General features: G+C 47.3%; 1 protein-coding gene across 2 annotated transcripts in view; it reads right to left on the minus strand.

Annotated features, from left to right (window-relative positions):
* The window catches only part of CAMK1D (calcium/calmodulin dependent protein kinase ID), a 380703-nt gene that overhangs the window by 15323 nt on the left and 350623 nt on the right, over positions 1–14757 (minus strand). For both annotated transcript variants that reach the window (XM_037066002.1, XM_037066003.1), the window contains exon 7: positions 1130–1242. In XM_037066002.1, coding sequence (XP_036921897.1) covers positions 1130–1242 — 113 coding nt within the window. The remainder of the gene's footprint in view (positions 1–1129; positions 1243–14757) is intronic.

The raw sequence follows: 14757 nt of genomic DNA on the forward strand, positions 1-14757 counted from the left end.
TTCTGAGACGAAACATCTTGGTCACCAGGAGCCTTTCATTCTGCTCACTGCTGTCACAGGGAGCTGTTTTGCTGATTCCTCTCTGTGTTTTAAATGCCATGGAGCCAACAAAACCTCCAGGGCATCTGCTCACCCGGCCAGGCCTTGGACTGGTGATGCAGTGAGATGTGCCCATGTGGAAAGTGGAGAGGGTCTGGAGGCCCGGAATGGGGCATGACCCCACAGCAGGACACTGAGAACATGTGAGACCACGTCACAGAATCAGGAGATGATATCGTGGGCCAGGCTAGAAATCTGCAGGCTCTCAGGGTCCGGCAGCTCATTGCCCATAGGCCTGGGCTTCTAAGGGAAAGCCGTGCCCTCCCCAGGTCAGAAGTGAAATATTGCCCACGTGGCTCTTTCCTGCAGGCCTTGGAGAACTGTCCTCCAGGTTTGGGAAGATTGAGGGAAGAAGCAGGATGTTTCCAGTTAGGAGGAAATGACACATAATAAAATGCAACATTTGAGTAGTTCATTGGGGAGTATAAAGATCTGTTTCATTTATTATTTTATTTGACTCTTATACCACCCTCTTTGATAGGAAGGAAGATTGCCACTATCCTCTTCCTGTCAACTTGAAAAATCTCATCAGTTTCCTTGGGCCTTGGTTTTGATCTTCACCCCTGAGGAAGAAACACTGAACTTCCCTGGGAACATATCAGGGGCTGAGATGTGGGCTCGGGGCGGGGTGGGGGGGGGGCACTTGGGTGCAAGACCCTGCTCTGCCACTCACTACCTGTGTGACTTGGGACCCGTTATCTCACCCTCTGGGCCTCCGCTTCCTCATCTGTCAGGCGGGGATAGCAGTAACACCATCTGACGGGTGGTCCTGAGGAGTGAGTGAGGCAGCACGCATACACAGCCTACGGTGCTCAGCATGGAGGAAGCACTCCTGGGGCCCCCAGACCAGGGCGAGGCTAGGATTTGGTGGTGGACTGAGTCCCTGTCCCACGGCTTGACTTGGGCCCCTTATCCCAAGTCTGACCTTCACTTTTTAAGTCAAGCCTAAGGGCAGAGCATCCTGTACCCTGTTCCCCCTGTCCCAATACAACTCCCCTGGGTGGCAGGCGGGAGCCACGCACAGACTTACCGGAGTCTGAGATGTCATCCCAGTAGGGAGAGTCGAACTCGTACTCCGCCTTGAGGATCTGTTCAAAGAGCTTGGAGTCATTTTCATCATAAAAAGGAGGGTAGCCACAGAGCCTGGAAGAGAAGACGAAGTAAGGGTCTGACACGCGGCAGCTCCAGTGTGCTGGCTAGACCACCTGCTGGAAGGGCCCTTTTCCTGCCGCAGAGACTCCCTGCACTGTGCGCACTGCAGAGACCGTCTCAGCAAAGGAATCGCATGTTCTGCCGGCACGGAAGTTGGTTTGTCATCTAGTAAACAGCAAAAACTCCACCTTAGCTCTTTGCACATCATTCAACACAGAGTCCCTTAGACCCTGAAAACCTCTCAGACAGCCTTCTGTGTATAAATGTCACTGCGTATAAATTGTATCGTATGCAATGCTGTCCCTCTATAGATAACGCGACAGGGAAAACCACCACAGTTCAAGTGTACTGTACACCTCAGGGCCCCTTCCAGGTCCACTTTGTTTAACAAATCATCACAGGAAGAAAAGGAAACTTTATCAGTGGGATAAAAGTCACCCTAAACTGCATGTTGTCATCCTACCACGCTGAACCCAGGTATTTGAAAGGCTACAGTTTTGCTGTTAATATGCAATAGGCATAAGCAGAAGTCAGCATAAATTAGAATGCTATCACCCTTTTCCGCTGAACTCTTTCAAAGTTATTTTTAAATTGGATGTTGGGATGCTGCTGTAGGCAACATCTAGTTCTGGAGATACCAGCCATCACCTGACTGACATAAGGGGAAGAGACATTTTTATTAAATACCCCTAATACAATTCATTCCATAAAGTCACAGTTTCTCACTCCAGTTCTGCTATTGCCTCTGGTGGGCCCTTCGCCATTAATAGGCCCCTGACATACTTTCTGGACCCGAATTTTCTCATCTGAATATAGAGAGGACAGAGTAGAAAATTCCCAATATTCTTTCTGGTTTTAAGACGCAGTGGTTCTTTGACTCCCTATCCCAGTTTGTTTGGCTGGTCAAGGCCCTGGGGAAGATTTAGCAGGTACAAGAGGTCAGCGTGGGGCAGACAGGCCTGGTAGGGTGGGGCAGGCGGGAAGGGGTAGGATTGAGGCTGGGGCTGTAACAGAGCAGAAAGCTGCGCTAGATTCTGGACAGCCAGGTGCAAAGGTGGAGAGCACAGAACTCGACCTGGACAAGCCAGAGGGTGGCAACCACAGTGGGAGTTTGGCCCCCACATGAGCCCCGAATCTTCCCACAGGGCCAAACTTCGTTGAAAACACAGCTATGGCCTAGAGACCAGCTTAGTGAGAACAAATTAATAGCAACCAACAGACTCCAGGCCTGTAAGGAATGAGGCTGCAGGCAAATGAGAAATTTAATAAAGGTTTAAAACAGCCTTGGTACAGGCATTCTTCAGCCACATGAGGCTGCGCAGGGGACTGGCTGATGACATTTTTAAAGGCTATAAGGCCTCGGGCTGATAGGGTTCTAATGCGTCTGTCCCCACCAGGTTGATTTAGGGTCCAAGTGCCTGGAAAATTTCATTTCTAAGGATCTGCTGCTCCTGGTGAAATGAGTTAAGAGCCGGTGCTTCTGAAACCACTGAGCGCATATTTCACTGTGCAGGAAACCCTGGAGCCTGGAGACGGACATGTAAATGCTTCCCATAACGAGGACCTGGACTGAAAGAAATGTGCGTATTAGGAAAAGCAGACGGAGCAAAATGTTAGTGTGTCTTGGAAAATAACTGAATTTTAGTTTATTAACAATGGAGTACGTTTTACTTTACAGCTTGGCTTTCTTTTCAAGGAAAAAGGATCTTTAAGAAAATTCCAAGAAAGACGTACTCTTCTTGTGCCAATTTTCTTAATGTATGTCCTAATTTCTTCTGGTTTTAGCTCTTTTCTTTGGGGAGGGGGAGAAATAGAATGCTGTGTTTATGGGCCTGTACTGAGGATGGAAGAAAAAAATAGATCTAGCTTAGAGACTAAGTAAATTAAATTGTAAAAAGAAGATTTCAAAATAAGGATTGTAAAAGAACAGAAGGGCAAACAGAAGTCACCAAACCTCCCTCAGGTCGGGACATGCCACCGAGCCCCCTGGCCAGGCTGTTCTGTCAGTGGGCTCGTGTGGCAGGCCCAGACGGGGGAAGAGACAGCTCTGCGCTGTCTCCACACACAGGACACTGTGGTGACATCTGCGGCCCTGGCCCTGCCCATCTGCAGGTGCAATCTCTGTGTGATTATTTTACACATCCAGCCACTTAAATAATCTACAAATTATCTCACCACAGGTACTCAAGGCAAATAAATCCATTCCCAGCTGTTCCAGCATAAGAGTATGGTTCAGAATAACATCAAACCCTGCCAACCCCAGGACCAACAGCCATGTCCAATACGGGCAACACGCCTTCACAGGGCTCATCCATGGACTCCGTCCTACGGTTCTAATCATGCTTGGAGCTCTGGTACCAGAGGCAGACGCAGGACGCCCAGGACAGGGCTCGTATTGGAGTGGTGGTAGGCCAAGAGGTACCAGCCCGCCCGTGTAACAATGGCTATCATCAAAATAAAAGAAGATAAGTGTCGGTGAGGCTACGGAAAAAAGGGAGCCCTTACACACTGCTGGTGGGAATGAAAAATGGTGCAGCCATGATGGAAAACACTATGGAGGTTCCTCAGAAAATTAAAAATAGAATATATGGTCCAGCAATCCCACTTCTGGGTACACATCCAAAGGAAATGAAGTCAGTACCTCGAAGACACACAGAAAGTCTTTCTGTCTCCCTCTCTCCCCCTCATGCTCATTGCAGCATTATTCACGGCCAAGAAATGGAAATAATTTAAGTGATCATTGACTGATGAATAGATCAAGAAATTGTGTATAAAATTCTATGTATATAATTATATATGTATGTATATATATATATATATATATATATATATATATATGGTAATATTAGCCATCCTTATAGAAGGAGATCCTGCCATCTGCAACAACATGGAAGAATTTGGAGGACACTACACTATGAAGAAAAAAACTCCATGATCTCACTTACATGTAGAACCTAAAAAAGTCGAATATGCAGAGTCAGAGAGCTAATCACTCAGGGAGTGATTACCAGGGGTCAAAGGGCACAAAGGGACAGTTGTGTCCCATGAGTAAGTCTAGATAGAGATTTGATGGGAAGCACGAGGACTACAGTCACTAGTGCTGTATTTTATCCTGGAAATTTGCTACAAGAGTAGATTTCAAAATGCAAAATAAATAGTGCAGAATAAAAAAATAATAACAGTGGAGGAAGAAAATGTGTTAATGAGCTTGACTGTTAGCAACAATTGCACTCGTATATATGCACATCGAATCATCACACACATACACTTTAAGTATGTACAATTTTTATTAAGTAAAACAGTAGTAGTAGAAAAAAAGTACCAGCCATGTTTAATATCAGGCTGATATTAAACTTAAAAAGAATATTTTATGTTTTGGGTCTTCACCTAAGGATATGTTTATTGATCTTAGAGAGGAGAAGGGGGAGAGAGAGAGAAACACTGATGGGTTGCCTCCCATAGGTGCCTTAAGCGGGGATCGAACCTGCAACCTTTTATTGTTTGGGATGATGCACTAACCAACTGAGCCACCCAGCTAGGGCAGGGAGTATAATTTCTTTAAAAACAGTTTTATTGTGGTAAAAAAAACTTAACATGAGATTTACCCTCTTAACAAGTTTCTCAGTGCATAATACAGCCTTGCTGATTGCAGGCACAGTGTTGTGGAGCATATGTCTGGAAATTATTCACCTGAAACTTTACACCCATTGATTATTCCTCGTTTCCTCTCCCCCTACCCCTGGCAGACACTGTTCAACTCTTTGATTCTACGAATTTGACTATTTTAGATACCTCGTTTAAGTGGATCATGCAGTAGTTTTTTTTGTGTAACTGACTGACTTTGCTTAGCATAATATCTTCAAGCTGTGTCCATGTCGTCACACATTTCAGGATCCCTTCTTTAAAAACACTGAATAATACTCTATTTTGTGTGTGTCCTGCATTTGCTTTATCCATTCATCTGTCGACAGACATTGAAGTTGCTTCTGCACCTTGAGTATTATGAGTAACACTGTAATACACATGGGGCTGCTAATAGCTCTCTGAGATACTGATTTCAATTGTTTTGGAAACACACCCAGACATGGGTTTGAGAGATCATATGGTAGTTCTATTTTTAATTTTTGGAGACACATCCACACCGTTTTCCACAGTGGCTGCACCATTTTTCATTCCCATCAATAGTATGCACGGGCTCCAGTTTCTCTACATCCTTGCCAGCACTCTTTGTCTTTTGTTCTTTTTATTTCTCTGAAGAAGATATACAGAGGGCCAACAGGTATGTGAAAAAAGCTCAACGGCACTAATCATCAGGGAAATGCAAATCAAAACCACAAGACGACATCACCGCACACCTGTCGGAATGGCTGTCGTCCGGCAGCGACTTTGCTGAAGCATTTCCACTCGAATCTCACAGTACTCCATGGTCATCGTTTCTAATCGACCAGTATATCCAGACTTACTTAGTGTCCCACGTGTGCCTCATGCATAGCATTCATTTGTTCATCAAATATTTACTTGGCATCTATATATACCAGATACTGGGTTTGAAATACAAGTATAATGAAGATAGGATGATAAATAAAAATCAGTTCCTGCCTTCAAGAGCTCAGTCCGGTGGGAGGGAGAGATTCAAACAGATAATGGCAGAGGCAGTGACAATAATAGACAGATGCAAAGGTTGTTATGAGTAAAGAGAGCATGGGCACTGAACTGAAATAGTTTTATGAGAGCTGGAAGTAGCAGATGTCTCTGCTTTGTCTCAGACAGAGGATGAGTTTTATAGGAGAACAGAGGGGGCCACAGGTGGGAGTGATTAACTGGGAATAAAGGCATGCATGGAGGCATAAAAGAGCACAGTTTATTAAGAACAATTATCTAAGAGTAATAAGCTGCTGCTATGGTGTAAAATGTACATCAGTGAGTAGCAGGGATAAGGCTGGTGAAATGGACAGTGGTGAGACCAGGGAGGCTGTGCTCCCCATAGGAAGGAAGACAGTTTATCCTCTGGTAATAGGAAGCCCCCAAAAGGTGTGGGTGGAGGAGGTTCGTGAGCAAATGGCTTTGCAGCTTAGGGGAAGGTAGATTTGAGGGATGAAGACAAGTTAGCAACTGTACCGGGCAAAAGGAGGACAGGTAGCTGTGGGTGATGGCAGCTGGACCCAGGGAACAGAAAGATTCCAAAAGGAGTCTGTGGAGAGAGCACCAGAGGCCTTTGGAGTCTTCCAATGTGGGATGGGAAGGCCAGGAAGATGCCAGGTATCTGGCGAGGAGGACTGGAGCCACCATCCTCCGTGGTGGAGAAAACAGGAGGAAGAGTGGGTCCAGGGCTGGCCCCAATATGTCACCAAGCACCTGGCAGTTCCAACTTCTCCTTTCACTGGCCCTGCTCAGGGAGGCGGCTCTGAGCAGCAGTGTGTGGGGATCCAGGAGACAGTCTGACATCAGTAGTAATCAGCTCTAGTAACCACACTGGGGCTTGCCTTGGCTGGGGCAGAAGACTAAGGGACGCTGGGAAGAGTGGGAGCTGGTGGTGCAGACATGGAGAGAGAAGCAGAGATGCCAGGAGGGAAAGAGCAGCTCAGGGGTGAGGCTGTGAGAGGGGCCAGTGCCTGGGGCCGTAACAGTGTCGGGGACTTCTGCACAGTCCACACAAAGCTGTGCCACAAATCCCTTTTCCTTAAGGTAATTGGAAAGAATTTGTTCCTCTCAACTCAAAGAGCCAAAATCCAACAGAGGCTAAGATGATCAATTCCATTCAGGCTGTGGTGAGCTCGACCAGGTGCATGTGAAGGCAGCCAGCGGGCAGTGAAGACAAGAGCCTGAGCCAGGGACTTGCTCTGGCCTGGGGATGCTGAGTTAAAGCCATGAGTATTTGCATGAAAGCTGAGAAAGTGGATAAGATCACAGCAAGAATGTATAGATACCAGAGATGCAGACTGGTCCTCCACAGGCATAATCTGGCCCACAGAGGTTCTGTGTGGCCAGCAGTGACTGAAAACAAACGTGACTTTGAATGTCCATAGCTAGTGTCGATCCAGCCAGTTCTACACAGTCTCCACTACTCCCTATTACTCAGGCCCAGGTGGACGCATTTACAGCACCTACCACCTAGCCCTCCATACTCTGAGTTGGTGACATCACGTCAAGAGCCACAGATGGCAGTCTGGAGAAGGCAACTTTTAAGGTGAGGTGGAGCTGCAGCGTTGTGTTAGGTGCTGCTGGCTGCGAGAGCTGCGTAGGAAGCGAGCCCTGCTGGCCTCGATGCCCAAGGTGTAGGGTGTACGTGTGTGTGTTACTTCCTCCGTGGCAGCTGCTGCAGGAATTCCGGGGAGAGTGCGAAGCCTGAGTGGGTGGTCAGGGAGGGCTCCCGGAAGGAGGCAGGACCTGTGCTATGATTCAAGCCTGGTGCTCATCAGTCACCTGGGAAACAAGTAAAACCTTAAGATGCCCCACATCCTCCCCAAACTGTGTGCATCCAAATCTCTAAGGGCAGAGCCCAAGTATCTTTCCTTTGCTCTTAAAAAAACCCCACCAACTTACATAGGAATTAATGCTCATAGTTAAAAAGTTCAAATACAGAAGAGTAGAAGAGTATAGGGAAAACTTCCTTCCTGACCCACATTCCCACTCCTGCTATTAATTTCCTGTGGATGCTTTTCAGAAACTTTCTTGGCATATAAAGCATGAGTGTATATGTATGGGGTATGAGAATTCAAATTACCTGGAAGTTTAGCTTCAACCAGATGGCTGTATCTGAGCGGCTACTTTGTTTCTTTGCCTGTTCTAGAAAGACCCCAGCATGAACAAAACTGACCTCACTTCAGGGGCCATATGCTTGGTTTCTCCTTCCCAGGTTTCCACTGAATCTCAGCCGCCTGCCCTTTCCTGCCTTCCAACCCAGAAGACAGCACAGGCCTGCTGCAGCCTCCCCAGCTCTCCTGGGCCACATCTGCCTCCCCCAGGCAGACGCTTTGGGTCCCCACTTAAGATAGAGGACAAAAAAGAAGCATCTGTCCTCTGGCTGTGCCCAACACTGAGCAGGCGCGGCCATGTCCCAGGCCAGGACGCAGCACTGAATGAGACCATCAGAGTTCTACTCTCGTGGTGCCACCATTCTGCTTGGGGAGAGGGGCAACACTCCACATGAAACTCAAAAGAAACAAAAAATATAAAAATAGACAGGAGAGATGACGTGGATTGGGTCACGGGAAGCCACTGCGTTTCACCGTCACCAGACAGCATCCCTGTCCACACACTGTTCCCTGTGCCTACAGGGCTCCCAGAGTTCTGTGTGGGTGGTCCTCATTCCACAATGCCTTTGCTGACTCCCACCCCAGCCAGGCAGGCACTCCTGCCCCATGTGCCCACTGCCCAGGCACCCATGTCAGCTGAGATCTGCAACCATCACCTCCTCTGTGAGGCTCTGAGCTCCCTGAGGGAGGCGACAGTGTCTCATTCATCCCTGCTGTCCTGGGACTCAGCCAGGGCAGACTCAGCAACAGTGAGTCAGCCAACCCAGGCTTCAGTGCTTCAGGACTGCCACACGACCTGGCCGGTCCCCTCCCTGAAAATTGCCCACTTGCTACACTGCCCCTCAATTCCATTTCTTTCTTGGGTCTGCTTACACAATATGAAAAAGCCCTGACTGGTGCAGATTGGTTGGGCATCATGTCCCGCAAAGTAAAATATTGCCAGTTCGATTCCTGGTCACATCGCATGCCCGGGTTGTGGGTTTGTCTATGGTTGGGGCGCATACAAGAGGCAACCAGTCGATGTTTCTCTGTTACATTGGTGTTTCTCTCCCTCCCCTTCCCTCTCTCTAGAAATAAATATATAAAATGTTTTTAAAAAATGTAAACAGGGATTATTTCATGGTTATCACATTTATTTTCCCACCTTGATTCTGAGTTCCCAGAGGAAAAAGACTATGTCACATACTGTGTTTCTTCTGTGTTTTTCATCAGCACTCAACAGTTTTCTGTAAATGTTTGTTGATTCACTATTATGTGATAAGTGTCAAGAGATGCTTGAAACAGCTATGCACGCAGGTGTGCATGCACACCCAACAGCACATACTAAAGTTGACTTAAGAAGTAGGGTATTTGCTCTGAAGAAAATAATTTAGCCAAACTCTACCAGGTGTTACAATTTTCGCAGCACAGCCTCCTAATTGCCAACAGCATCGCCTGTAAGTGGCATCCTTCAAATCAGACTGGAACGAGAACACGCCTTCTCTGCACTCACATCTGTGCAGTGCCCTGACGGTTCCTCCAGGGGCCCACCCCCTGGGCCCCCTCCAGCCAGCAGATGCCTGTGTGATGACGCACCTCACATGGCACCCCCATCCTCCCTTGAGCCTTCAAACCAGAAGCTGAAAGTATGTTTTTTGAAGAAGGACTGCACAGTAGGGGGGTGAGCACAGAACTTTATCCCGGGGTCCAGAAGTGCTCATCTGGTCCAACCCCCAATGTGGGAAACTGGGAACTGAGTCCCGGAGCGAGAAAGCGACGGCCTCAGGACAATGGCTGCACAAATCTGCCCATCTACTTGCCCAGGGTTCTCGATGAGAGAAACAAAGCCACTTTGATCAATTCTACAGATTTTTACTGAGCGCCAACGTCAGGCCAAACGCTGGTTTTATAGCTGTGGAGGAGACAGCTTCTGTTCTCGCTCCTCGGTGTCCAGCCAGATTTGAATAGGACAATTAGAATATTGACTTTTCTACAAAAACTAACTATGCAGTGCGTGTCCCATAAAAGTTAATGACAATAGCCACCATCTGTTGAGCATTTACTGTGTTCCATGCATGGAGCTACACAACTTATACATATTGTCTCACTGAATGCGTGCTCGTGAGGTAAACATTTCAATCTCCCATTTCCAGATGAGGACATGCACGAGAGATTAGGCAACTTGCTCCCATCTAAGGGGTGGAACAAAATTTTAACTTTCCTTGTCCGACTCCAGAGCCAAGTCACATTACTAACCTTGAAGCTCTGAAGCCAGATATGTCACAGGAAAGATGGGGCAACTCCACACACGCTCTTCTCCTGAGCCTGCCTCTGCAGTCAGGTCATGTTTGCATATATGACAAATTAGGAAATGGAGCCAGAAACAAGGATAGGAAGAGCTGCTGAAGAAATAAAGAGCAGCTCCGAGTACTTGAAGTCAGAAGATCAACACCTAACTTCCATCCAGCCTCCTTTCTGGAAAGAGACAAGATGGGGGGAGAACGGCCAGGACCATAGCGGCCCTGCCTGTGGGAGGGAGGGATGGGGAAATGTGAACTTGAGCCCGTGCTGAGCCACATTCCAATATGAGCGCATTCCTTCAGCGTGCAGCTCCCCCCTGCAGAGCTGCAAGGGGATGTAAAGGACGGAAGATCTCAATCTTGCGGGCCTCCGTGGGAATGGGCAGAAATTCCGGCATGCCCCACTGACCCAGTGTAATTGAGTAATCAAGTCACTTATGTAAGCGAATTTTCTCAATAGCTGTGATGTGCTTCTTAAGTGCCAAAAGTTATTTTAACTATTTTATACGAAAAGGATTTGAGTGCCACAGTTCTCAGTTACAATCATCAAAAGTGGCAACCCAGAATCTGCAGTCTTAATCTGATTGGGCGGAAGGGCTTTGGAGGAGAGAGTGATTTTTCAAGGAAAGGTCTGTGCTCAGGGGGCCGACACCGACTCTGCTTTCAGAGAGGTTTCATCATGTGGGCTCCCCAGCCAGGGCTGTGGACAAAGATTCGAGTCCTGGATCCAACAGCCGCCAGTTGAGTGACCTTGGAGAAACTACATAGCCAGATTTTGTCTGCTTCTTTTGTGAAATAAGGAAAAGGATGCCCACCTTATACAGAGGTATTATAATATGTATAGCACATGCTACCTAATAATGCGTATTATATATGAAACACATGCATAGGTAGATGGATGGAGAGATAGATAGAAAATAGACATAACACACGAAAGTGCCTGTCACTCAGCAATCACTAAATGCCAGCTCCCTCACCCTTGGCCAGGCCACCAGCTGCATCTAACCCTCTTCAGCATCCTTCAGCCGAAATACCCTGACGTGGGATACTGCTTCCCATCAGGAAGAACAAAATAAGGGGGAGAGAGGGGTAGATGAGCCCTGAGGACTCTGTCTAATTTCCTATATGCTAAATGGGAGAACGAGAGTGCATGATTTCCAAATTCTGTGCCTAGTCTCAGACTTACCTATCACTGAGCATACATTCTGACCCACACTTCTAATGTATTCCAGACGGGAGAAAGAGTGACGCTGCCCCTGGCCCTTATTTCGTGCACTGTGTTATGAATATGAGGACAGAATGTACTAGAGACCTTCATTTAAGATTTGATTTTTGTGTGCCAATGTTTCCAAGCATTGAGCTTAGAAGCTCTCAGTTCTAGGAATAGCTCAAGCTTTCTTGAGAACATTTAGTCAAAGGCATATTTGTGAAGAAGAAGTATTTTTATGCAATTAGACCAAAGTACCATGAAAAGGACTGAAATGACAAACCTCTCTGTACACTGCAAACTAGGTACACCATACAAAGGCCAGACCAGGACCAGAGCCTCTGAAAACCATTTACAGAATCAACCAGACCTGGGCGTTCCTTTGGAAACTAGAGTCTGGTCCATGCACAGCCGCTCTGGTCCTGTGTTTCGGCGGCACCGTTTGTCCTTCCTTCCTGACACTCGGTAGGTAGCTAACCGTTTATGTAATGAATGTCTGGGGCCTGTGCTAAGGAATCTGGGTTTTATTCCTCTTACTCTGAATTATTTTTTAAAAATAATACAGTAAAGCAAAGCCTCTAAAGCTGATAAGTCTCTTGTGCTTAGTTGCAAGGTTGACTTATTGAGCAAAACAGGTTTCGCATTTATAGACCAGAATGACCCATGTGACCTGAGTCATTACAAAAGCGTCAGCCAGTCACATCAGTGACTGTGCATTTGACCGTCTCCGTGCACACTGTGAAGCGATCAGGGAATGGTTCCCTTAGGGAAACCATGCAGGCAGACCTCAGTTACGTGCTGTTGAGGAGAATGCAGTGGATAAGTGTCTCGTGTCAGCCCCTGAGATGTGGACAATATCTTCAAAGCTGAGAATGAGTAGGCAGGTCAAGAAAAGATCTAGGAGAGAAAGAAATATTGGAGGAGGAAAAGGGAACATTTCTAAGGGAACATTCCTTAGAAAGTTTATGCACAACTGAAGTGGGGAGCTTGGGAGCTGGTAAGGGAGAAGGAGAAGACCAAACACCTCCCCAAGTGTGAGAAGTTAGCAGCATACCCACCTCGGGGTGAAACAGTGAAAACCAGACGCAGCACGGGCTTGGACTAGATGATACATTGTCCAAACCTGCTGTGCGCCATCCATGGTCCCACTCCCAAGAGAATAATGTTTTGATTCTTGCATCAGTCAATGGACGGCACCTCTGGGCAGTCTGGAGGATGAACACAGAGGGGCTGTGCCTCCTGCTGTGGGGGAAACGTGTCCGAAGGAAGGTCATGCAGGACCACTCTCAGCTCTGCATGCTACCAGTGGCATGGAGGAGGGGGAGGAGTGAGGAGAGCTTCCAACCACCAGGAATGTTGTGTTAGGAAAAACACAGCAGACTTTCAGCAGCTAAAATTAGTTCTCACGAGTGATGTATTTCATGCTGAAGCCCCGAGGGGCGCCGATATCCAGTCTGGACGTGATTAACATGAGCGCTAACTGATGATTCTGAACTGGGCAGACTTCCAACTTGAGTTTTGCTCCTACACATGGGTTTCTTGGTCCTGGGGCTCTTCCTCTCTCCCTCCCTCCCCCCAAGCTTCTTTCCTTTCTTCTCTGTCTGTCATGATCTGATTGGTAAGCAATGTGAAGTCTGTGTAGACTAACGTGCATTTGGAAAATGCCTTGGTACCTCATCCTGTTGGCCTTAGCCTTCAATTGTACCTTTCACTTATGCCCTGGGTTCATTTACTATCTCACAATGTACTCCTGAGGACCAGAATACAAGCCTCGGGAGCATGGCCAGGAAATTGGAAGCCAGAAAGTGGTCTCTTGTGCCACCCAGCCCAGGCTTGTGGCCCACTGTGCTATCGGGCGCTGAGCCAGGTGCTTCTGGTCTGCCCCAAGTCTTCCCACCACCCCCATGAGTGTTTCCTGAACTGCTGGTGTGAAGCGGAACTTCCCCCTTCCCACTTCCGTATCTGCACCTCTTAGTCACAGTCCCAACCCAGACTAAGTGGTCTGGATTCACAACTTTGCTGCTGTACCTTCTGGCGAGCTGGCCATTCATTCACCTGTCCGTGCACTTCTGGGATCTTTTCACCGTCTGTGTGCTACCCCCCTCCTGCTTCTGTGCTACTGTGGTACATTCCAGATAATAAACATTTAAAAATAATAAGGCCTCTTCTGATCTTGCATTGGCTCAGTATGGCACTAGAAAATTAACAATCTGATAATTCAGATAATTATATTTTTTCCATCACCAGGTTTTAGATATCAAGTGTTCAAAGCTAGGTCAGATCTTTCAAGTTATATTTTTAAAAGCATGTTTTGGATGGACTGGTACATCTTTTTTCAAACATGGCACACACACCAGATCCTTAGACAATTGAGTCTTGAATGATAAACCATCAACCTCCCTGCAAAACGGCTTTGCAAGACAGTCCTTCCTGCCTCGGGTCGTGGTCACTCCTTGCGTGTAGCCTTTCTCCAAGCCGGGCAGGGTTCACGGCTCGGCCCTGGGCATTCTCCCAACCCCTCCCTCATGTCTCTCAGTGACAGCCAGCAAGACTGGATCGTAGCTTATCTGTTTACTGGCTGTCGCCTCCAGCAGACAGTAAGTGGCTCCAGGGCTGGGGAGGTAATCAATCCATCTCTGCAGCTTCATCATACCGCCTGACTCACATTAGGCTCAATAAACATTAGTTAAGGGAGTGGATGTCACCCCCTGCCTTCCCTTCTCCAGGCTAAATATTCCACAGCATTTAGCTGCTACTTGGATGACAGTTTCCAGGAGATGAAAACAGGAGAGCAGAGGGGGTGAGATGTTTCTCTATCTAGCTCGAAGCCACACCATTCAGAGGCTGTAAGTGATACAGATGAGGTATTTCCTTGCCCCTTCTCCCTCCAGGTGCCTTCTCCACCCAAGGATCTTTGCAAAGACAGTCATGTAAATTGGTGGATTCTACCTTCCCTGAAGTCACTGGCAGGAAGTTGCTCCTACGGTCATCTAAAATGCAGAATTCTTTTGATCTCAATTGCACACTTGTGAAATTCCCTCCATCACCACTGTGTATACCTCTGCACCCTCTTTTTGAAACCAAAGAGTATTTTCTGTTTGACTCTTTTCCAAGGGGTGAGAGATGAACCAGCTGTGAACAGACACCTAATCAAGTCTTTCTCTTGAAGCAGTGGCAAGAGGATCACAGGCCCATGAACAAAGCGAAAATCTGGTCAAGCAGCACTTGTGTCTGAGAATAAAGCTAAGAAAAGGCAGTTAGCCAC

The sequence above is a fragment of the Sturnira hondurensis genome, unplaced genomic scaffold (assembly GCF_014824575.4).
Source record: "Sturnira hondurensis isolate 20B ecotype Veracruz unplaced genomic scaffold, ASM1482457v3 Scaffold0016284, whole genome shotgun sequence".
NCBI lineage: Eukaryota > Metazoa > Chordata > Mammalia > Chiroptera > Phyllostomidae > Sturnira > Sturnira hondurensis.